This window comes from Leopardus geoffroyi, chromosome X, assembly GCF_018350155.1.
Source record: "Leopardus geoffroyi isolate Oge1 chromosome X, O.geoffroyi_Oge1_pat1.0, whole genome shotgun sequence".
In the NCBI taxonomy this organism is placed as follows: domain Eukaryota; kingdom Metazoa; phylum Chordata; class Mammalia; order Carnivora; family Felidae; genus Leopardus; species Leopardus geoffroyi.
Window position 1 is genome coordinate 967,501 of NC_059343.1, and position 21,503 is coordinate 989,003.

Sequence of the window (21,503 nt, forward strand, 5' to 3'; positions counted from 1 at the left end):
AGTTCCACACACAGAGGCGTTAACTTTGCGTGCCACATCCTCCGCCTTCAGGGGGCCTTCCTCTTTCAGTACATCAAACACCTTCAGTTTGCAAGCCGTGAACAGAGCCTGGCCGTCAAAAACAAGAGCAGCAAGACTTACGACGTGACTTGTGCAGTGCCTTTCGCTCCCACAGACCCAAAAGTTGGAGGCCACAGCTATGAAAACTATTCAACTTGGGCATGGGAGCTTCTTCTCCAGAGAACACCGCATGCAGGCTCCAGCGGGTACAGGGCTCGCACAAGACAAAAGCACATCAGTGAATATCAAGGAGAAAAACCGTCCCATGGGAGAAAATCCAATGTGTTCGTATGTGGGGCTGAACTGTGTTCCCCCCCGAGATCGATCGGTTGAAGCCCTAAGTCTCAGGACCTCAGGACGTGGCTGGATTTGGAGACAAACATGCCTGTCCTCAGGAGCAGAGGGTCCATGCAGCTCAGGACCCATGCTCACGCGGGTAATGCAAAAACCTTCTTCGCGTGCGGGGCGTGTCTGCTCTTCCAAAGGCCTCAGAACTAAGGACATTTAAGTGTGAAAGCGAGGGCACTGCCGTTCTTCATCTCGATCAGGCGTGTGGGGCCTTCTGTGGACAGACAGGGGTCTCACCCACCATCACCTGTACCCCCACCCGGCCACGCAGAAACCTCGTTTGACAAGTGACGCCACTGCATGAAGGGCCCGACGATGCTGGCTTCTTTCTAGAACTCTCACGATGCACTGGCAACGTGACATGTGCTCCCTGAGTCCCTACGGCCCCGTGGCTGGGTCAGCTGACCGCCGGGAGACCTTTCTGCGAGAGCAATGGAACACGTACGCGGAAGGAAACACGGGTAGGTGGGTAGATGGACAAAGGGATAGATGGTAGGTCAGGCAGACAGGTGGACAGTTTGAAGGCAGCTACACAGGTGGACAGGTAATCGATGAGGGACGCTGCGAGGCTACGTGCGGATGTAGGTGGCTGGGTGGACACACCACACAGGGACACAGGTAGGTGCCGGGACCTCAGCACAGCTGCACCACGTGGGGACACCGTGCGCATGGTTATTCCCGGGGGACTTAGGTATTTTGGGCACAGGATAGCACAACCACCTCTCCCTCCTGATCCCAGAACTTCTCTCCTGACAAGGCCGTCACAGGCGCCTGGCTGGGGCTGGAGGTGGGGAGGGGTGGTCCCCAGTCCCACACCCGCATCCCCACCTCTCCTCCAGCCGCCAGACGTGGAGCCCCGCCCAGCCCACGCACGGCTGTTGGCTCGGAAGCCGCTGGAAGGGCCGGCTACGTAGGGCAGCGAGAGGGGGGTGGAGACGAAGGGCACAGCTGGGCGGGTGTGTGCGGGTGCCCACGGGAGCGCAGGGACGGCCGTGGCCAGCCCCGTCCTCGGCAGATACGGTGCAGGATGGCCGGGCAGGCTTCTGCCCCTGCGCTGGCCTGGCGGGCACGGGCAGCCGGCTGTTTCTCGGGCGGCGTGTGACCGCGCACGCAGGAAGGAAACGGAAGCCGCGGCTACGGGCACCTGCTGGCCGTGGGCACCCAGCCAGCCCGCGGGCACCTAGCCGGCCTGCGGGTTCCCACCCCGCCTGCGACACTCTCCGGCTGGGCCAGCTGCCTCGGATCCCAAGGCCACAGCGGGAGGAACCCACAGATCCCTCCGGGCAGGGGGTGACCTCCCACCCGGCCTGGGGGGTGGCCCAGCACTTGGGCTCGTCTCCCAGGCTGGGAGAGGTCGGTCGGGGTGCACCGCCGGCCCCATGTGGGGTCCTGTGGAGCTCACCTTCAAACACCCCAGACACCGCGTCCCAGAGGGACACAGGCCTCCGCCCTCACAGCCCCGAGCACAAGTCCCACATTCCAGGCAGGACGAGCAGACTGGCAGGTCAGGTCACACGCTCTCGGACCCAGAAGTCACCAGCTCTGTGTCATGCCACTGACTGAAGGCAGAAAACCAGCTGGGGACACTGCAATGGGCTGAATAGGGGCCCCAAAACATATGCTGAAGTCTGAAACCTAGAACCTGGGAACGGGACCGAATTTGGGTACAAGGTCTCTGGAAACGTGAGTAAGTGAAGAATGTGAGATGAGCCCATCCTGGATCAGGGTGGCCCTAGGACAACGGCAGGTGTCCTTGTAAGAGACAGAGGAGGACACACAGACACACAGGAGAAGCCACGGGAAGGCGGAGGCAGAGACGGGAAGCACGTGACCACCAGCCCAGGGACCTCAGGAGCCCAGAAGCTGCAAGAGGCACGAAGGACCGTCCCCTGGAGCCTCTGGAGGCAGCACAGCCCCGCCTGGACCTCAGCGGCCCTGCCTAGACCTCAGGGGTCCCGTCCAACTGGGTCTCAGTGCTCTTGTCCTGCCTGGATCTCAGGGGTCCTGCCCCTCCTGGATCTCAGTGGTCCTACCCCGCCTGGATCTCAGCGGCCCTGCCATGCCTGGATCTCAGTGGTCCTGCCCTGCCTGGATCTCAGTGGCCCTGCCCCTCCTGGATCTCAGCGGCCCTGCCCCGCCTGGACCTCAGCGGCCCTGCCTAGTCCTCAGGGGTCCTGCCCCTCCTGGGTCTCAGTGGTCCTGCCCTTCCTGGATCCAATGGTCCTGCCCATCTTGGGTCTCAGTGGCCCTGCCCTGCCTGGATCTCAGTGGCCCTGCCCCTCCTGGATCTCAGTGGCCCTCCCCTGCCTGGATCTCAGCGGCCCTGCCCTGCCTGGATCTCAGAGGCCCTGCCCCACCTGGACCTCAGCGGCCCTGCCTAGACCTCAGGGGTCCCGTCCAACTGGGTCTCAGTGCTCTTGTCCTGCCTGGATCTCAAGGGTCCTGCCCCTCCTGGGTCTCAGTGGTCCTGCCCTTCCTGGATCCAATGGTCCTGCCCATCTTGGGTCTCAGTGGCCCTGCCCTGCCTGGATCTCAGCAGTCCTGACCCTCCTGGATCTCAGCGGCCCTGCCCTGCCTGGATCTCAGCGGCCCTGCCCTTCGTGGATCTCAGCGGCCCTGCCCTGCCTGGATCTCAGTGGTCCTGCCCCTCCTGGATCTCAGCGGCCCTGCCCTGCCTGGATCTCAGGGGTCCTGCCCGTCCTGGGTCTCAGCGGCCCTGCCCTGCCTGGATCTCAGTGGCCCTGCCTGGATCTCAGTGGTCCTGCGCCCCCTGGATCTCAGCAGCCCTGCCCTGCCTGGATCTCAGGGGCCCTGCCCTGCCTGGATCTCAGGGGCCCTGCCCTGCCTGGGTCTCAGTGGCCCTGCCCCCCCTGGATCTCAGCGGCCCTGCCCTGCCTGGGTCTCAGGGGCCCTGCCCTGCCTGGGTCTCAGTGGCCCTGCCCCTCCTGGATTTCAGCGGCCCTGCCCTGCCTGGGTCTCAGTGGCCCTGCCCTGCCTGGATCTCAGTGGCCCTGCCTGGATCTCAGTGCTCCTGCCCCCCCTGGATCTCAGCAGCCCTGCCCTGCCTGGATCTCAGGGGCCCTGCCCGTCCTGGGTCTCAGCGGCCCTGCCCCTCCTGGATCTCAGACTGTGGTCTCCAGAGCTGGGAGAGGACACACCCAGGGGTTTTAAGCAGTCAGGGTGGCGTCCTTCAGCACTGCCTGCCCAGGACACTCACACCAGTACCTTGGATGCTTTAAAGCCGTCTATGAGGTCTAGAAGGTCCGACGGGAAGGGGGGCGGGTTCTCCACCAGCCCATTCGTGTCTGGGCCCTGGGGGCCAGCAGGAGCCTGTCCGGTGTGACCGTGCACCCCTGCCCTGCTGGGGCCGCAGCCCTCGTCACCCTGAGCAGCGTCGCTCGCGATCTCGAAGGTGTCCACGGGAGGGATGGACTCGTGCTTGACCCGCTGCACGTCCTCGCGGTGGGGCGGGCAGTACAGCTCCACCAGCTTCTTGCAGAAGTGGTTCAGCGGGAAGCCCACGACATTGAGGAAGTCCCCACGGATGCACTCCACCAGCATGCCGCCCAGGGCCTGGATCCCGTAGCCGCCGGCCTTGTCCCTGCGTGGGGAGGAAGGAGGCAGACCGGGGCGGGAGGGAGACACGGAGAAGTCGGAATGCGAGGGCCGCTCGGTAGTCCCGGGGGGGGAGTGCAGGGAGTACCCCGACCCCGGCCGTGCTCTTGTCCACATCTGCACCGCTGGCCCAGGAGCCTCTGTGGACCCCTCCTCGGCGACAGAGGACGGGCCTTCAAAGACCCTTTCCTGGACCCCGACTTGGCACGGTCGTGGTTTCCATCCGACCCTCCCTCCTCTACCTCCCGGGCCCCAGGCTCCCAAAAGGACACAAGGTTTTGGTTCTGGGCGCCCCCAGCGATGAGATCGCCCCCCGCCCCTCACCTGCATGCATGCACCTGCCCCTGGCCCGGCCCCGTTCCGGGGTGACGGGGGAGCAGAAGGGGGAGCAGGTGTGTTAACCTGTGTGGCCTCCCAGTCCCGTGACAGCAGCACAGGGCGAAGGGCCTGACTGTTTCTCCCACTTTGAGTTGTTTCCTCATCCACTGTCCCGGAACCGGGCAGGTCACCTCCTCAGCCCGGCCCTGCTCGCACTCCTGGGCCCAGCCCCCACGGTAAATCAGGACGATAGGCGCACCACCGTGGCCTGGATGTCTGTGTCCCCCCAGAATTCGCAGGGTGGGCTCTAACCCCCAAAGGGACGGCGTTACGAGCTGGGGCCTCCGGGAGGGGGTCCGGTCGCGAGGCTGCAGCCGCCGCGCCGGGATCAGCGTCCCGGTGAGACCCCGTGTGCACTCACATGGGCTCCCCGCTGTCGATGTACTCCCACAGAAGGTCCTCGGACAGCTGCGAGAACTTCACCGTGGTCTCCTCGTGGAACTCGCACACGTCCATGTCCAGCTGGCCGTCTGCAACACGGAAGGGCGGGGCAGGTCAGGGCACGTCGTGGGCACGTGGCCGGGCGCCTGCGGGAAATCCGCCCCGGGCCTGAGGATAGACAACTTGGGCATGAACAGCTAGTGGAGAGGCGGGAACGGTGAACGGAGCGGGGGAAAGAAAGCTACAAGATCAGGGGAGGAGACCCAGGCCGGTGGGGGGCTCAGGTGTCCCTGTAGGAACCGAACTTCGGGGTGGCCTCCGGGCCTCGGTGGGAGGTGAGAAACGCGCCGGGCACAGCCCAGCGGGCACCTTCTGCCAAGCGGGTTACACAGCGAGTCCTCAGCATTTTGGTGCTTAAAACAGATTTGTTCTCATGTTTATTTATTCGCGCGAGAGAGACAGAGCACGAGCAGGGGGAGGGGCAGAGAGAGGGAGACATAGAATCCGAAGCGGGATCCAGGCCCTGAGCTGTCCGCACAGAGCCCGACGCGGGGCTCGAACGCACAGACCGCGAGATCATGACCTGAGCCGGAGTCGGACGCTGAACCGACTGAGCCCCCCAGGCGCCCCCGTGTTCCTAGGATTTCAGGTTGCACAGCCAAGCCCCTGCCCCTTCTGGACTAAAGGCGGCACCTGTGTGGGTTGTGCTGGTCGGGGCACCCCGCTTGTCACAGGTACTCAGCGGGAAGCGAACCGAGGCCTGAGGCAGCCCAGACTTTGGCAGGCAGGAGGCGGGGGAGGGTCCTCACGGCGGGACATAGAGGGCCCGGGGCGGCAGGACGCCCGGCTTCTCCCGCGGTGGCCCCGGGCCTGGGGAGGCAGCAGGTACCTTCGCTGCAGCAGTGGATGATGGCGACGCCCGTGAACACGCTGTGCTCCTTCCCGTTCAACCTGCAACGGACGACACACACGCAGTGTGTCCACGGGGAGCGTATGGGACAGCATGTTCCCTGCCACCCGCTCTTCGGAGGGTCTGTGCGCGTCCCTGCGGCACGGGGATGCCAGCCCACGGACACGGCAGGGCCCAAGCGCAGAGACACCCTCAGACGCGTGGTGGGCCGTGCTCGGCACGGGGGGACCCTGCCTGCCGGCCCGCTATGCGCCTGCGCGCCTCTCGGCCTGCGCGCCTGCGCACCTGCCCGCCTCCCCGCCTGTGCGCCTGCGCACCTGCCCGCCTCCCCGCCTGTGCGCCTGCGCACCTGCCCGCCTCCCCGCCTGTGCGCCTGCGCACCTGCCCGCCCGCATGCCAGTCTCCCTGCGCGCCTGTCCACCTGCCTCGACTATCAACCTGCCCGCCTGTCCCCCTGCGCGCCTGTCCACCTACCCGTCTGCCCCGAGACCCTGTCCCCCTAGGGGGCGTGAGCACAGCGTTAAGTGCGAGGCTGCGTCCTCTGATCTCACCCAAAAGAGTGGCCGGGAAGGCCCAGCACGGACCCCACTCAGGGCGCGACCCAGGTACCTGGCTGGGACGTAACCCTGCCCCAGGCGGAGAAGGCAGACCCCACCCTGGACCCTAACCCTGCCCTGGGACCCACAACAGAAGAGCTGACCCCACCCCACCCCAGGCCCTGACCCCATCTCAGACCTTGACCCCGCCCAAGGTCCTGACCCCGCCCCAGGCTGTATCTGAGGCAAGGCTGCTTCCGAGGAGGACGGTCCGGGACCCACCTGGAGAGCATCCTGTACGCGTCTTGCTTGTCCGCTGGCTTCTCCAGAATCAGCCCCCCGATCGTCTGCAAGAGAACCAGGGCGGGGGGCGCTCACTGTCCCCAAGCCGGATCTGTGGAAGCCGCGATGTCCACACCTTGATTTCAGTCACCGAGGGCACACAAAGCAAACTGGAGGCCAGAAAAGGGCCCCGAGGGGGACTCACCACGATGGTGTCCGCTCCGATGACGACGTCGGGGGCCCGGAGGTCTTTCTGGAAGAAATGCAAACTCAGCTTCGGAAATCACACCCGTGTGTCTTATGCAAATACGCTGGCGGTGAGACGGGTGGTACTTCGGAAAGGAAGATGTGGGTGTCCTCGGTGTCCCCAGCAAGGACACGAGGGTGACCCCAGGAGGCCTGCCCTGCAGGGCTCAGGATGTGTGGGGGGCTGTAGCCTGGAGGTGCTCTGTGGTCACATGATGGGGACAGCATCTGCCGGCTCCCTCCCTGACACCTGAGGGACAGCACTGCAAACCTCAGTGTCCAGTCCCATGGGCTCCGCCTCCCTCAGGGCAGGGGACCGTTGCAGGAGAGGTGGGTTAGGGCCCCAAGTCCTCCCCAAGCTATTCTGAATTAAAGGCAAAGCTGGGGGGCGCCTGGGTGGCGCAGTCGGTTAAGCGTCCGACTTCAGCCAGGTCACGATCTCGCGGTCCGTGAGTTCGAGCCCGCGTCGGGCTCTGGGCTGATGGCTCAGAGCCTGGAGCCTGTTTCCGATTCTGTGTCTCCCTCTCTCTCTGCCCCTCCCCCGTTCATGCTCTGTCTCTCTCTGTCCCAAAAATAAATAAACGTTGAAAAAAAAAAAAATTTATAAAGACAAAGCTGGTTTTGGGGCACCTGGGTGGCTCAGTCAGTTAAGCATCCGACTTTGGCTGAGGTCATGATCTCACAGTACGTGAGTTCAAGCCCCACATCAGGCTCTGTGCTGACAGCTCAGAGCCTGGAGCCTCGTTCGGATCCTCTGTCTCCCTCTCTGTCTGTCCCTTACCTGCTCGTGCTGTCTCTCAAAAATAAATAAACAATAAAAAAATTAAAAAAAAAAAAAAAGGACAAAAACTGGTTTTTCGAACTGCTCAATGTGATTTGAGAAAAAAGTTCTCCGGACAATAAAATAAATCCAAGTGGAAAATTCAGGCTTGGGTCTGAACGCACGCATCTGAAGTCTGTATAGAACGTTGAACTTAGGTTAAACTTAACATATTAACCTTTCCACTGCTGAAAAAGCAATCGGTCAATACTGCTTTATTTGTACCAATGGTTGTTATATGGCACTGGGCACAAAGCACTTCCTATAGGACATTAGTGGCAACAGTATATTATTTTAATTCCAAGCAATGGATTATCTACATTAGTTCTGTATCATAAGTGATACTGTTGCAAAATAGGAGTTAATGATGCTATTATTTTAATTACAACAGTATCTGCATATAACGTAGAATCTACGCTCCATAGACAAGCTCTGTTAAACAGTGTATCATAAATGATGCTGTTACATTCATTACGATAGCATATTACATAGTAAGACACAGAAACAGACAAAGGGTGTTCATTCTTTGTTGTAAATGGTACCACCACAGCAATTGAAATTCTGGGCTACATGCTAGCATATGGTAATAAGCAACCTGTCTTGATTCTTTACCGTCAGTGACGCTCCTCTGTTAACGACAATTATGGAGGCTCATAGCAAGGACACGGCCACAGTGATTGTAACAGCATGCGACACAGTAACCCTGAGCCATGGGTAGGCTGTGGGGGTTGCATACGGTAGACGGCACTGATCCGTGACATGTACGTTTAAAGCGGCAAAGTCCCATCCTCCCAAGAGAACAGGGAAGAAAGCAGCAGCAGGGCCCCCTTGCCTGGTGCATCCTGGAGGCCACCTCCAAGGCCTTCTGCTTCGCTGTTTCGATGGCGTAAGCATAAGGGGTGGCGAAGGCGCCTTTATCGAGCTTCTCTTTGAACCTGGACGGAACCACCTCGAACCTGAGACCCTGGAACAGGAGGAAGAGGGGGTCTGGAGGGTTTGCGGGAAGAGGGAAGGCCTCTGAGCAGAATGAGCTCAGCCAAGGCCTGGAGCGGAGGCTGGCGGGGGCCCCGGCGGACCGGCCTGAAGGCACAGGTACCCGCGGCGGCCACACAGAGCCCGGCAGGAGAGTTGGGTGGGGTCTCCGGCTCTGAGGGGTCAAAGGGCTCCCAGAGTGTCACGGAGGCCAGGACATCACGCCCACGGGTGCACCAACAGCTGAAACCATACCGCCCACGTACAGGGCCACAAAGGGCGGACCTGTGAGGGAAGACGGCTGCTTTACCGTTGTCCCCAAACCTGTGTGCATGGGCAAGGCAGGCCCCAGTGGGGAGCCACTTGGGTAGAGAGTGACCCCCCCCTCAGAGTCGTGTGGGGACAGGAATGTGGGCCTGGAACACAGAGGGTGTTTCCAACCCCACAGGCACCTTCCTGCACAGCTCCAGAGTGGCTCTCCTCATCCTGACCCTAACTCTCTAAAGGCCCCCCTTGCAGCTGACCTCCTACACCCCCATGTCCCCTGGCCCGCCCTGTGAGCCTTCCTTTGGTCTGTACCCCCCAAAACCCTCCTCGGGAGGTACAGTGAGCACCCCTCACTCTGTACCTTCCCCGACCCAGGCCTCTGCCTGCCTCTGGGCTGTGTACCTGCCCCTATCTCCGTACCCCCTTGGCCAGCACCACGCCACTAGGCCACTAGACCTGGCCTGAAGACTCTGGTCCCAGATCACACAGAACCCCACTATCCTGAGTCACTAGGACCCTGAGTCATTACGCCGTGGCCCAAAGACCTCCAGTCTGCAGACCCCAGCTCCCAGCCCAGAGTCACTGGTCACTGCACTCCGGTCACCAGGGCTCTGTCACTAGGACTCCAGGGTCACCAGGCCCCTCACTACCTGGCCCTTGGTCACCAGGCCCTGGTCACCAGACACCCCCAGGGTCACCAAACCACACCCTCAGGTCACCAGGTCCCTGGTCACCAGACCACCTGGCACCAGGCCCTCGGTCACCAGACTCCCGGGAAAACCAGGTCCCCAGCGCCAGGCCCCTCCCTGCCATGACCGTCCCCATCCCAGACCCTGAGGTCACTAGGTCCCTGGTCACACAGGCCCCCAGGACCAGAACCAGAAGCCCCGGTCACCAGACCCCCCTCCCCGGCCCCGGCACCCCAGGTCACCAGAACCCCGGCCCCAGGCCCCTATCAGGCCCCCCCAATACCCAGCCCCCATTGCCAGGCCCCGTTACCAGGACCCCAGGCACCAGGCCTCCAGGTCTCTAGACCTCCGGCCGCAGGCCCACCTGCCCCAGGTCCCCCGGCCGCATGCCCTAGGTCACTAGGTCCCCGGCCCCAGGCCCCCCCGCCCCAGGAGACCCGGTCACCTGCCCGGCGCAGACCCCAGACACAGGCCCGGCGCGGCCGCTCACCGCTTGGCTGAGGATCTCCCGGCGGCGCGGGGAGGCGCTGGCCAACACCACGCGCTTGTGCAGCAGCTTCCGGATCACCGGGCTCAGAACCATGGCACCGCGACCCCCACCACCCCCGCGCACGGCCGCGGACAGCGAGCACAGACCCGGATCCGGATGCCCAAGCCGCACGCTCCGGGACTAATGGAACCCCGCCCCCCAAGGCCCCGCCCAGTCCCGCCGGATCCCCGCCCCTTCACCCAGATCCCGCCCTATCCGCCCAGGCCCTCCGGAGCCCCGCCCCACCCCCCAGATCCCGCCCCATCCGCCCAGGCCCGCCGGAGCCCCGCTCCGCCCCCCAGATCCCGTCCCGTCCGCCCAGGCCCGCCGGAGCCACCCTTCCACCCAGATCCCGCCCCATCCGCCCAGGCCCGCCGGAGCCCCGCCCCGCCCCCCAGATCCCGCCCCATCCGCCCAGGCCCGCCGGAGCCCCGCTCCGCCCCCCAGATCCCGCCCCGTCCGCCCAGGCCCGCCGGAGCCACCCTTCCACCCAGATCCCGCCCCATCCGCCCGGGCCCGCCGGAGCCCCGCCCCGCCCCCCAGATCCCTCCCCTTCCGCCCAGGCATGCCGGAGCCCCGCCCCTCCCTCCCAAGTCCAGTCCCCTGGCGGCGTGTGCCCTGCGCGCCAACACACGCAAGCAGGTGCGCCCGCGGGGATGTGGTTGCGGGAGGGCTCCGGGAGCGCGAAGTCGCGGGGCCCCTGTGGAGCCGGGGATTTGGGGGCCGGGGAGGAGGAGATGGGGGTCCCTGGGAGGTGATGGAGGGGCGCGGAGATGGGGGGGGTCTCCCTCGAGCGCCCCTGGGGCGCGGAAACGGGGGCTTCCTGGGAAGTGGCCGAGGGGCGCGGAGTCGGGGTCCCGGGAGGCGGTGGAGGGGCGCGGAGAGGGGGTCCCGGGAGGCGGTGGAGGGGCAGAGATAGGGGTTCTCCTGGAGGGGGGCAGAATAGCCCTCGGTTGAGAACCACTGCCGCATACAGATACACAGGTAAGCAGGCAGACAGACAGGCAGGCAGACAGACAGACAGACAGACACGGTCTCTTCTGAGGTGAGGCTTCCAGCCGCAGCAGTACTGACTTCTGGGGTTGGGTGATTCGTTGCACGATCCTCAGAAGCACCCCCAGTTTCCGCCACTAGATGGCGGGCTCTCCTCCCGAGTTGTGACAACCCAAATTCTCCCCTGAACGTGGCCGGGGTTTCCCCGGGCACCGAATAGCCCCTTGGTTGAGAATCCCGACCACAGCGAAGATCGATAGATGACCGATCGATAGGTAGATAGAGTCCCTCTTGTGAGGTCCGGGATTCTCAGCCTCAGCACTACTGACACGTGGGGCTGGATGACCCTGTGGGGTGGGGCGTTCTGTGCGCTGTAGGGTGTGGAGCAGCGTGCCTGGTCTCCACCCCGCACACGCCAGGAGCGCCCCCCTCACTGTCGTGACCTCCAGAAGTGTCCTCAGACGCATATACCCAGGTGCATCTAAGCCAATACCCCCTGTCCCGTCCTCCCTGACCCCCTGTGCCTGTCCATCCCAGGCCCACCCCGGACCCTTCCACGGAGCCTCTCTTGGTTACGGTCACCAGAGGGCTGGCCCCCACCAGCCAGCCCCTCGATGGCCATTCTGATTGCCTGCTAGCCTCGCCCGGGACAGCCGACCCCAAACATCCCAAGCACTTTTTAAAATTTTTTTAATGTTGATTTATTTATTTTTAGGAGAGAGAGAGAGAGGGGGAGACAGAATCCCAAGCAGGCTCTGTGCGGTGAGCACAGAGCCCGACGTGGGGCTTGAACCCACGAGCCGTGAGATCATGACCTGAGCCAAAGCCGGGAGTTGGATTCTTAACCGACTGAACCGCCTAGGCGCCCGGTCACGTTCTTTGGAAGTCAGCTCCTGATAGGTTCACCTTTCTGTTCCGCTCAACACGCCATCATTTCTACGCACAAGTGCCAGCAAAGGCACACGTGGACGGAAGTGTGCGCTGCTGGGTGGGCCCGGCCACACGTGACGTCAGCGGGTGGGCCTTGGGCTATAGGCAGCAGTGGGCAGGCCCGGCTGGGCTCTCGCGGGTGCGGGATCGGGCTCCCGGGGCAGGTTCACTTGCAAACTCAGGGTCTCCCACTCACCAGCGCTGGGACCCGGGGCCAGTCCCTCGACGTCTCTGGGCCTCAGTGTCTCCTCTGCAAAATGGGCGCGGCACCTACCTTGTTGTAGCCAGATGAGGGACTCTTGCAGGGGACAGACGGGGGACCCCTGGTGTGGGGTTTATCCTATGACCGTTCCTGGCTGTTTGGGCCTTATCTGTGAGCCCCAGAAACTAGCCTGCTCATTACACGGCCTGCCGTCATCAGGGGCCCCTCTGCCTGTGTTTTCACTGGTGTTTACGCCCACACTGGCGGTATGGTCGGGGCACTAAACAGTCCCACCTTTAGTGAGGATGCCTGGGTGGCTCAGTCGGTTAAGCATCTGACCCTTGATCTCAGCTCAGGTCATGAGCTCGCGGCTGTGGGTTCGAGCCCTGTGTCGGGCTCTGGGCTGACAGCATGGAACCTGCTTCGGATTCTCTCTCTCTCTCTCTCTCTCTCTCTCTCTCTCCCTCTCCTCCGCTCACTCTCTGTCCCTCTCAAAAATAAATGAACTTAAAAAAAAACAAAAAAATGAATCTCACTGGCTTTACGGAATCACACGGATTTCCACAGACAACTCAGACATGAAAAGAAAAAAAAAGCCAAGGTCAAACGTTCAAGCTTTCCAGCGAACAGCCAGTCTGAACCTTTCTTGGGGCTTGAGGTCAAAACCTGCCACGACTCACGTGATGGGCACGGGGTGGTCACCCTGTCCATGGAACGAGGAGGGAAGAGTAGTGATAGTCCCCCGCGCGTGAGCCCCCCAAGAACAGTGTGGTGAGAAAGTCAGCACTGCAGCCCCCCACGTGCCCTGTGACCCCACTGATGTGGCAATAGCAGAAAAACAAGTCCACGGAGGCAGAAAGCGTATCCAGCTGGCCCTAAGGATGGACAGGGAACAAAGGGCATCGGGCATCTGGGGCCGTGCAAACGTCCTGTGGCTGCACTGCCATGTTTGGGGACACCTTTAGCGCATGCGTACTAAACACCGGGCGAATTCCGTGGCCTCAATGAGGCCTTGATACATGCTTAAACACAGTGCAAGTGGTACATGTTATGTTGCCTATTTCGTTTTATCGCAATTTAAAAAATGGGAAGGAAAAGAAAAAAAGCCAGGGTGGGAACGTTTGTCTCTTCCATAGCATGCAATTCCAGCGGACATGGTTTCCAGGGTTCAGTGATACACTGGGCAGAAATCAAGGTCTTTGTGTGACATTTGCCAATACACCTCATTTTTTGTACAGATATTTTTAAATGTGCTCAAAGGAAAGAGAATTCTAGAATGGGGCCCCATATTCTGTTCACCCAGCTTCAACAATTGTGAGCGACCAGCATTTTCCCGTTTTTCTTCGAGGCCCCCAAATTTGTATGATGCCCACGTGCACACATGTGCATTATATATGTATGTGTGTGTGCACGTGTGCGCATGCACGCATGTATGTGTGTGTACATGGGTGGGTGCCTGCACATGTGTGTACATGTTTGTGCATGCGTGTGTCTATGCGTACGTGTGTGCATGTATGTGTGCATACATGGGCGGGTGCCTTACACGTGTGTGCGTGTGTACATATGCATGTGAGTGCTTACGTGAGCATACATGGATGGGTGTCTGCACGTGTGTGTACATGTGCGTACATGTGTATGCCTGCACATGCGTGTGCGTGTATGTGCGTGTGTGCACATGTGGATACATGTGCGTGCGTGTACGTGTGTGCATGTGGGTAAGTGCGTGCGTGCATGCACGTGTGCGTGTGTGCATGTGGGTACGTGTGCGTGCGTGTACGTGTGTGCATGTGGGTACGTATGCATGAGTGCGTGCAGGTACGTGTGCGTGTGTGCATGTGGATACCTGTGCGTGCGTGCATGTACATGTGTGGGTACGCCTGCGTGCATCTACGTGTGCGTATGTACGTGTGCGTGTGTGCATGTGGGCACATGTGCATGCGTGCGAGCATGTACATGTGCGTGTGTGCATATGGGTACCTGTGCGTGCCTGTGGGTACACGTGTGTGCGTGTATGTGTGCGTGTGTACATGTACGTGTGCGTGTGTACATGTGGGTACGTGTGCATGCGTGCGTGCATGTATGTGTGCATGTGGCTACGTGTGTGTGCGTGTGCGTGTGTGCATGTGGGTACGTGTGCATGAGTGCGTGCATGTACGTGTGCGTGTGTGCATGTGGATACCTGTGCGTGCATGTACATGTGTGCATGTGGGTACGCGTGCGTGCATCTACGTGTGCGTGTGTACATGTGCGTGTGCGCATGTGGATACGTGCGTGTGTGCATATGGGTACCTGTGCGTGCGTGCATGTGCGTGCATGCATGTGGGTACACGTGCATGCGTGTATGTGTGCGTGTGTACATGTACGTGTGCGTGTGTGCATGTGGCTACATGTGTGTGCGTGTGTGCATGTGGGTACTTGTACATGCGTGCGTGCATGTACATGTACCTCCTCTGGTATTTTACGTCCAACAGCAAACATTGTATCATCACACGCACGGATATTTGCACACACACCTCTTACACAAAAATATTTCTTTTAAAATCCCCATCTTCGGCGCCAAAAACCCTGACTTCATGCCACGCGCCCTCCGTGTCGCGCTGCCCGGATTCAGCCTCGGGCTCCCACATAACCTGACTCCACCATAGGAGGAAGATCCCGGGGTCTGGCCGGAGGGGAACGTGTGGTTCAGAGAGAGGGCGCATGTCTGGAAAGCAGGGGTCTCAGGGGCCGGAGAGAGAAACGTACTCACCTTCTGCACGGGGTTGGGGGGGGGGTGGGATTTGGGTCGGTGTCCAGGGTCTTACGTCTCAGCGCACCGGTGCCCCCCCACCCCCCCATGCGCCAGGACCTCAGTGTTGGGGTCACAGCTTTACAGACATTTCTCATCCGCGCATGCGCACAGGTGTGTGATATTTTTATTCCATACTTAACAGGGAACAGGGTGCGCGTCTGGGGCGCACACAGGCACAGCACACGTGGTCCGAGGTGCGTTTGTTGCTTGAACCCCCGGAGTCACCGGAGGGCTACAGGGCCCGACATCCTGTGGACGAGGATATTATGTAGACGGGCTTCCTCCGCGTTCAAGGTGTGCAGCTGTCACGGGCCCCCGTGGTTTGAGGTTTTCACAGCTTTTCCGCACGAGACTCACCGAGGCCCACGCCCAGCACGTGGGTGGGGGCGTCTCGCTGGCTCAGGATTTCCGACCCTGGATGCTGCTGCCTCGACGTTGCTTTCTAGCCTTCGGGTTTGGGACAGTCGGAAGGGCGGGGGTCGTGGCTCCTTCTCTGGAGAATCCGGGTCTCTAACGCCCGCCTTCTTGGACTCACCTTAGCTCCCTGCCCCCCGCACCAAGTGAACCTTTAGCCAGATAAGTCTCCAGGGGTCGCTCTGAAGGCTCCCTGTGGGGGCTCTGAGCCCCCTGCACACAGCTGGGCAGTGAGGCCCGATTGGCTCAGACACTGTCCCCCGGCAGGGACGTCCCAGCTGCAAGACGGTGGACGAGGACTGTGCCTGAGGCCGACCTGGGCTGGAGGGTGTCGACGGGACCCCAGGGCTGCCTCTCGGGTCCCAAGGACGAGGGTCACGGGCTCACCCGGCTCTCCACCTGCAGGTGCCTGTGCCCCCCAGCACATCCCCAAGTTGGGAACGTGGGTTTGAGTCGAGGACCACGCACAGGGGGCGGGGCCTGGAGGCTTTGGAGGCCGGAATCAGTGCCCACAGTTTATCAGCTAAGCTCCGGGGCCACGGCCCCTCACAGGGAGCCAGGATTCTGATTCCACGTGGGACCCAGGCCTTCTGGGCCAGGCCTCCCGGGTCACAGTGCTCTCACCTTGTCCGCGTGGGAGGCCCATTCCAGAATTAAAATCGGGGGCACAGCGTGCAGAAAGGCGTTGGTGGCGTGGGAAATCTCTGCCGCTGTGGCACTGGGGACTGTCCGGGCGGCTCTGTGCGCAGCATTCGCACTGGGAATCTCCAGGGCCGACCCTGGGGGAGCCCAGAGCCCTGCGTGCCACGGGACTGGGACCCAAAGAGCAGGTTCCCTGCCATTACCCACCTGGAGGACGAGGTTTAGATGGGCCTCCAATTTCAGAGTGACACCAATGGTGTGTGTCATGGGGCAGTTGTCACACACTGGGGACTTAAAACCACAGGGATTGATCGCTCCTAGCTCTGGACACCCGAGTCTGAGGTCCAGATGGGGCAGGACCACTGAGATCAGGCAGGGCAGGGCTGCTGAGATCCAGAAGGGGCAGGGCCGCTGAGATCCAGGCAGGGCAGGGCCACTGAGATCCAGGAGAGGCAGGGCCACTGAGATCCAGGCAGGGCCACTGAGATCCAGGTGGGGCAGGGCCACTGAGATCCAGGCAGGGAAGGGCCACTGAGATCCAGGAGAGGCAGGGCCACTGAGATCCAGGAGGGGCAGGGCCGCTGAGACCCAGGCAGGGCAGGACACTGAGATCCAGGGTGGGCAGGGCTGCTGAGATCCAGGAGGGGCAGGGCCGCTGAGATCCAGGTGGGGGCAGGGCTGCTGAGATCCACGCAGGGTGGGGCCGCTGAGATTCAGGCCGGGGCAGGGCCACTGAGACCCAGGAGGGGCAGGACCTCTGAGATCCAGGCAGGGCAGGACCACTGAGATCCAGACAGGGCAGGGCTTCTGAGATCCCGGAGGGGCAGGACCACTGAGACCCAGGAGGGGCAGGACCACTGAGATCCAGGCAGGGCAGGGCTGCTGAGATCTAGGAGGGTCAGGGCCTCTGAGACCCAGGCGGGGCAGGACCACTGAGATCCAGGAGGGGCCGTGTTCGTTCCAGAGGCTCCAGGGGAGGGTCCTTCCTGCCTCTTCCAGCCTCCGGGGCTCCAGGCATCCCTGGGCTTGTGTCTGCATCCCTCCCATCTCTGCCTCTGTCTTCACGGGGCTTCTCTGTGTGTCTGTCTCTCTTTTGTCTCTTACAAGGACACGTGCCATTGGATTGATGGCCATCCCGATCTGAGAGGTCACATTGTGCGCTTGCGTGGACGTGGGTTTGGGGGGACATCGTTCCCTCCAGGACAGCCGTGTCTGCTTTTCTCCCAAAGCAGTGACGGCAGGAGCCGGTGCTCCCAGAGCCCTCGGATGGCAGCTGCCAGTCTCCATCTGTGCCAAACCTACAGTGGGGACGCTGCCTGCCCCCCAACCATCCCAGCCTGAGGGTCCCTGAGCCCAACGCCGTGCATCCCAGTGTGATGCACAAAATAGCAGGCAGTGCTGTTCCAGACGGATCCCCGGCTCCAGGAAACCCACTGTTTTGGCATCCCGGACTCCCCAGGGACAGGGGTCCTCGTCTTCCCGGAGCGGCACATATTTTGGGGCTGGTACTGCTGCGTCCTGGGCTCAGGAAGGGACGGGCACAGAGGGGGCTTGGGTGTGATCCTACTGCAGGCTTGTGTGCTCGGTGGTCTTGTCCGGGGCCCGGGCGCCACGGGGCGCCAGGGCTCAGGTCAGGTGCACGAGGCCACCTCACAGCCTGGGAGGGCTTGCACGTGGCTCAGGGGCTCTAGGCTGGCACCAGGAGGCAGAGGACCGGCAGGAGGGCACCTGGGGGGAGGCCGCACCCTGGAGCCCGTCAGGGAGCCCCACGGTAGCTGCGGACCCACGTCATCCTTCCCAAAACGCGGCCTCCGCAGCTTCTCATGGAGCTGGAGACCCTCAAGCCTTGTGTGTGGAGGGGTGGGGGGGCTGAGCCACACCTCCTGGATGGATGTCCTTCCCGTCTGGACATTGCGACTTGTAGGATGTGAGCCTCGAGGAAACAGAGTGACCAAATCACTTGTAAGCTGTCGTGGTGGCTCCTGGGGGCAGCAGATCAAATGGGGGGGGGGTCCTGTGGGCTCCCGGGGCACCGAGCCCAAAGGGGCCTGTGCCTGGTGGTCTGGGTGAATCCCAGAACGCACGGTGACCCAGGGTGGGCTGGACAAAAAGCACCAGGATGTGCCAGGCTGGGGAATAGCAGGTGCCACGGGCGACCCCAGCACAAGGCACAGAGAACACGGCAGGTGGATGTTGGGGCTCCAGAGGGACTCAGCTGGGCTGGCTGAGCTCGTGGTCAGCTTGGGTCCCCGTCCTGAGGAGCGGAGCCCAGTGCGTCCTGCACGCTGAGTCCTGTGTCATTAAGCCGTGGGGTGTTTCATGCCGGTGCCCCGTTTTAGGACGTGCGCTCCTGGGGACCCTCTCCATGCGCCACGGCGGCGGAGGCGCAGCGGTTCGCACGGGGGAAGGCCGGTGCGCGCCGTCCCCCAGACGTTCTGTCCCGGTGCCCCGTTTTAGGAAGTGCGCTCCTGGGGACCCTCTCCATGCGCCATGGCCGCGGACGCGCAGCGGTTTGCACGGGGGAAGGCCGGTGCGCGCCGTCCCCCAGCCGTTCTGTCCGGGTGTCCCGTTTTAGGACGTGCGCTCCTGGGAACCCTGTCCATGCGCCATGGTCGCGGACGCGCAGCGGTTCGCACGGGGGAAAGCCGGTGCGCGCCGTCCCCCAGCCGTTCTGTCCCGGTGGCCCGTTTTAGGACGTGCGCTCCTGGGGACTCTCTCCACGCGCCACGGCCATGGACGCGCAGCGGTTCCCATGCGTGAAGGCCCGTGCGAGCCGTCCCACCAGCCGTCCCCGGGGGGGGGGGGGGGCGGGGTGCCCGGCTCAGAACACGCTCTCCTGCCTCCTGAGCGAGGGCCTCCCTGCCTCCTCCAGCCCGTCGTGGCCGCTGGACATGGAGCGCGCCGACAGCGTCCGGGCGGAGAACACGCTGTCCGAGCGCGCGTGGCGGCAGCCGGCGGGGAGGCGCCCGTAGCCCAAGTAGAGCCGCAGGCGCAGCTGGAACTCGCGGGACGCGAAGTAGTACACGAAGGGGTCCAGGCAGTTGTTGAGGCAGCTGAGGCACAGGGTCAGCTTGTACACGTGGTAGTACGTCCTGCCCAGGAACAGGCGGTTGACCACGTGCACCAGCAGCACGAAGTTGTTGGGCGCGAAGCAGGTGACGAAGGCCAGCAGCACCACGGCGGCCAGCGCCACGGCGCGGCGCCGCTGCCCCCGGCTGTGCGGGTCGCTGGTGCGCAGCAGCGTGAGAATGGTGGCCGTGTAGCAGGCCACGGTGACCAGGAAGGGGATGAGGAACAGCACGATGAACAGCGTGAAGAGGAACATGGCCCACATGGCCACGCTGGGCAGCATGGTGGACTTGAGCACGTCGAAGCAGGTGACGATGCCCAGCGCCTCGACGGTGTAGGTGAGGTCGGTGCGCGCCAGCGGGGACAGGGCGGCCAGCAGCAGCAGCCACAGCCCGGCGCACGCGGCCACGGCGTAGCGGCGCCGGCGCCAGCGCACGGACGCCAGCGGGTACACCACGCCCAGGAAGCGCTCCACGCTGATGCACGTCATGGTCAGGATGGACGAGTACATGTTGGCGTAGAAGGCCACGGTGACGGCGTTGCACAGCAGCTCGCCGAACACCCAGTGGTTGCCGTTGCAGTGATAATAGATCTGGAAGGGCAGCACGCTGGCCAGCATCAGGTCCGTGACGCTCAGGTTGATCATGAAGATGACGGACGGGGACGTGGGCCCGATGTGGCAGCACAGCACCCAGAGCGAGAACAGGTTTCCGGGGATGCTGACCAGCGCCACCAGCGAGTAGACCACGGGCAGGACCACGGCGATGGTCGGGTCCCGCAGCATGAGGATCGTGGCGTTGTCCGGGCTGGTCACGTTCATGTCCATTCTGGCGGGCGCGGGCGGGGCTGGAAGGCAAGACGCGGGGGGGGGGGGGGGGGGGGGGCTGGGTGGGTGAGGGGCGCACCACCGGGCCCAGCCCTGCCTGTCCCCGCCTCCCCTTCCTGCCCCGCACCCTTCCTGCCGCCCGCCCCTGTCCCCGCATCTCAGGTCTTCAAGCCTGCCCTCGTCCCCAGTGTAGACTAAATCCTGCAAAGCTGCATCACACGCAGAAGCGCGCCCCTCCCCCGCCCCCCGCCCCCGCCACGTTCGCCCGGTCCCCGCACACCCGGCCCTTACAAAGGTACCAAGTGGCTAACCTGGTTTCCAGCTGCAAAGGAGTCTCTCCGGGGTGGGGGGCGGGGCCTGGAAGGGGAGCTCTCCCTTCCCCCACTCCTGGAGAGGCCCTGTGTGTCCCTGGCTGCCCTGCCCGGCCACACGGGGTCGCTGTGCCGCCAGCACTGATGTGTCCCAGCAGGCGCGTTACCGTCGCCCTGTGCCCGGTCCCCTGCCGTCTTCTGCCCACAATGCCTTGTCCCTGGGCACCCCAGCTGTTCTCAGTCTGGTCTGTCTGTCACATATCTATGCATCTATGTATCTGCTGACCTACCTACGGTCTAATCTATCTATACGACTACGTATCTATCTATCCGTCTACGTATCTATCTACCTATCCATCTGTCTGTCCATGTCTGGCCCCTTGTGTGTGTTTCTCCGGAGAGGCCCTGACTTACCCAGGGATGATGGCCTCCTGCCCAGGTGTCTCACGGGGGCTGGGGGACAGTTCCTAGCTGCTCATCATGTTTGTGCTGACTCTCATGTGAAGAGACTATGGGATGGGCACGTGTGGTCCTCATAGGCCTCCCCCCCCCCCCCCAGGGCAGCGTGGTTGGCTAGGCCGCACGTCCAGCCTCCGACCTCTGTCCCCACATGTGTGCAGAGGCCGGGCCAGCAGGCTGGTCTTCATCAGGAGAGAGGGGCTGTTCCTGTGGGACGAGGACGGGGTCTCCTCTGATGCTGCATTTGGCCCCAGGACCCCACGTGCTGTGCATACCCCTGCTGCCCCCCCCGGGGCCTCTGCAATCAGGGCAGCACCCCACGTGCTGTGTGTACCCCCCCCCCCGCCCCCCGGGGCCTCTGCAATCAGGGCGCCTGCCCCCTGCCTCCGGACCTCCTTCCTCCACTCACGTCAAGGTCACACAGCTCCCGCCTTCCCCCAACGGCTTCCTGTTTGCTCTCACACAGACATTTTCTCTGATAAAGTGGTTACCGAGTCCCCGTTTAATCCCCGCTGCTCTGGGCGTCTGCACGGCCCGTCCCCACATACTAGTTTCCATCACAGCATGTTTGCAACGGGGAGCCGGCACGTTGGGGCCTGGCACACACAATGGGTGCACAGCCCAGGGGTTCAGAGACAGGCTTCAGGTCGAGGCCCTGCTGCCGGGCTCACCGGGACTTGGGCAGGTCCCCCATGCCGCCCGCCCGGTGCTCCCCGAGGTCTGACAGACAGGCTTGGAGCTCTTCACAGAGGAGAACAGGGGATCTGAGTCGCAGACACCCGTGCACGGGCGCTGGGACCCTGGAAACCCAGCCCCCTCCGTCGGCTGCTTTG

At 62.7% G+C, this 21,503-nt stretch overlaps 2 protein-coding genes across 7 annotated transcripts in view; both read right to left on the minus strand.

The window, feature by feature from the left end:
* Nucleotides 1-10,195, minus strand: part of ASMTL (acetylserotonin O-methyltransferase like) — a 24,817-nt gene extending 14,622 nt beyond the window's left edge. The window contains exons 1-8 of one of the 3 annotated variants that reach the window (XM_045471904.1): nt 9,995-10,192; nt 8,409-8,540; nt 6,716-6,763; nt 6,511-6,575; nt 5,672-5,733; nt 4,763-4,871; nt 3,634-4,009; nt 1-108 (exon numbers count right to left, since the gene is read on the minus strand). The exon at nt 1-108 is cut by the window's left edge and continues 55 nt beyond it. In XM_045471904.1, the coding sequence (XP_045327860.1) occupies nt 1-108; nt 3,634-4,009; nt 4,763-4,871; nt 5,672-5,733; nt 6,511-6,575; nt 6,716-6,763; nt 8,409-8,540; nt 9,995-10,087 (993 nt within the window). In that variant the 5' untranslated portion in view covers nt 10,088-10,192. Of the gene's footprint in view, nt 109-3,633; nt 4,010-4,762; nt 4,872-5,671; nt 5,734-6,510; nt 6,576-6,715; nt 6,764-8,408; nt 8,541-9,994 lie in introns of all 3 variants that reach the window. The other 2 variants (XM_045471903.1, XM_045471905.1) reach the window with 2 other exon arrangements.
* Nucleotides 10,196-18,715: 8,520 nt separating this feature from the next.
* P2RY8 (P2Y receptor family member 8) overlaps nt 18,716-21,503 on the minus strand; it is a 38,233-nt gene continuing 35,445 nt past the window's right edge. For 2 of the 4 annotated variants that reach the window (XM_045471927.1, XM_045471926.1), the window contains exon 2: nt 18,716-19,920. In XM_045471927.1, coding sequence (XP_045327883.1) covers nt 18,827-19,900 — 1,074 coding nt within the window. In that variant the 5' untranslated portion in view covers nt 19,901-19,920 and the 3' untranslated portion in view covers nt 18,716-18,826. The remainder of the gene's footprint in view (nt 19,921-21,503) is intronic. The other 2 variants (XM_045471924.1, XM_045471925.1) reach the window with 1 other exon arrangement.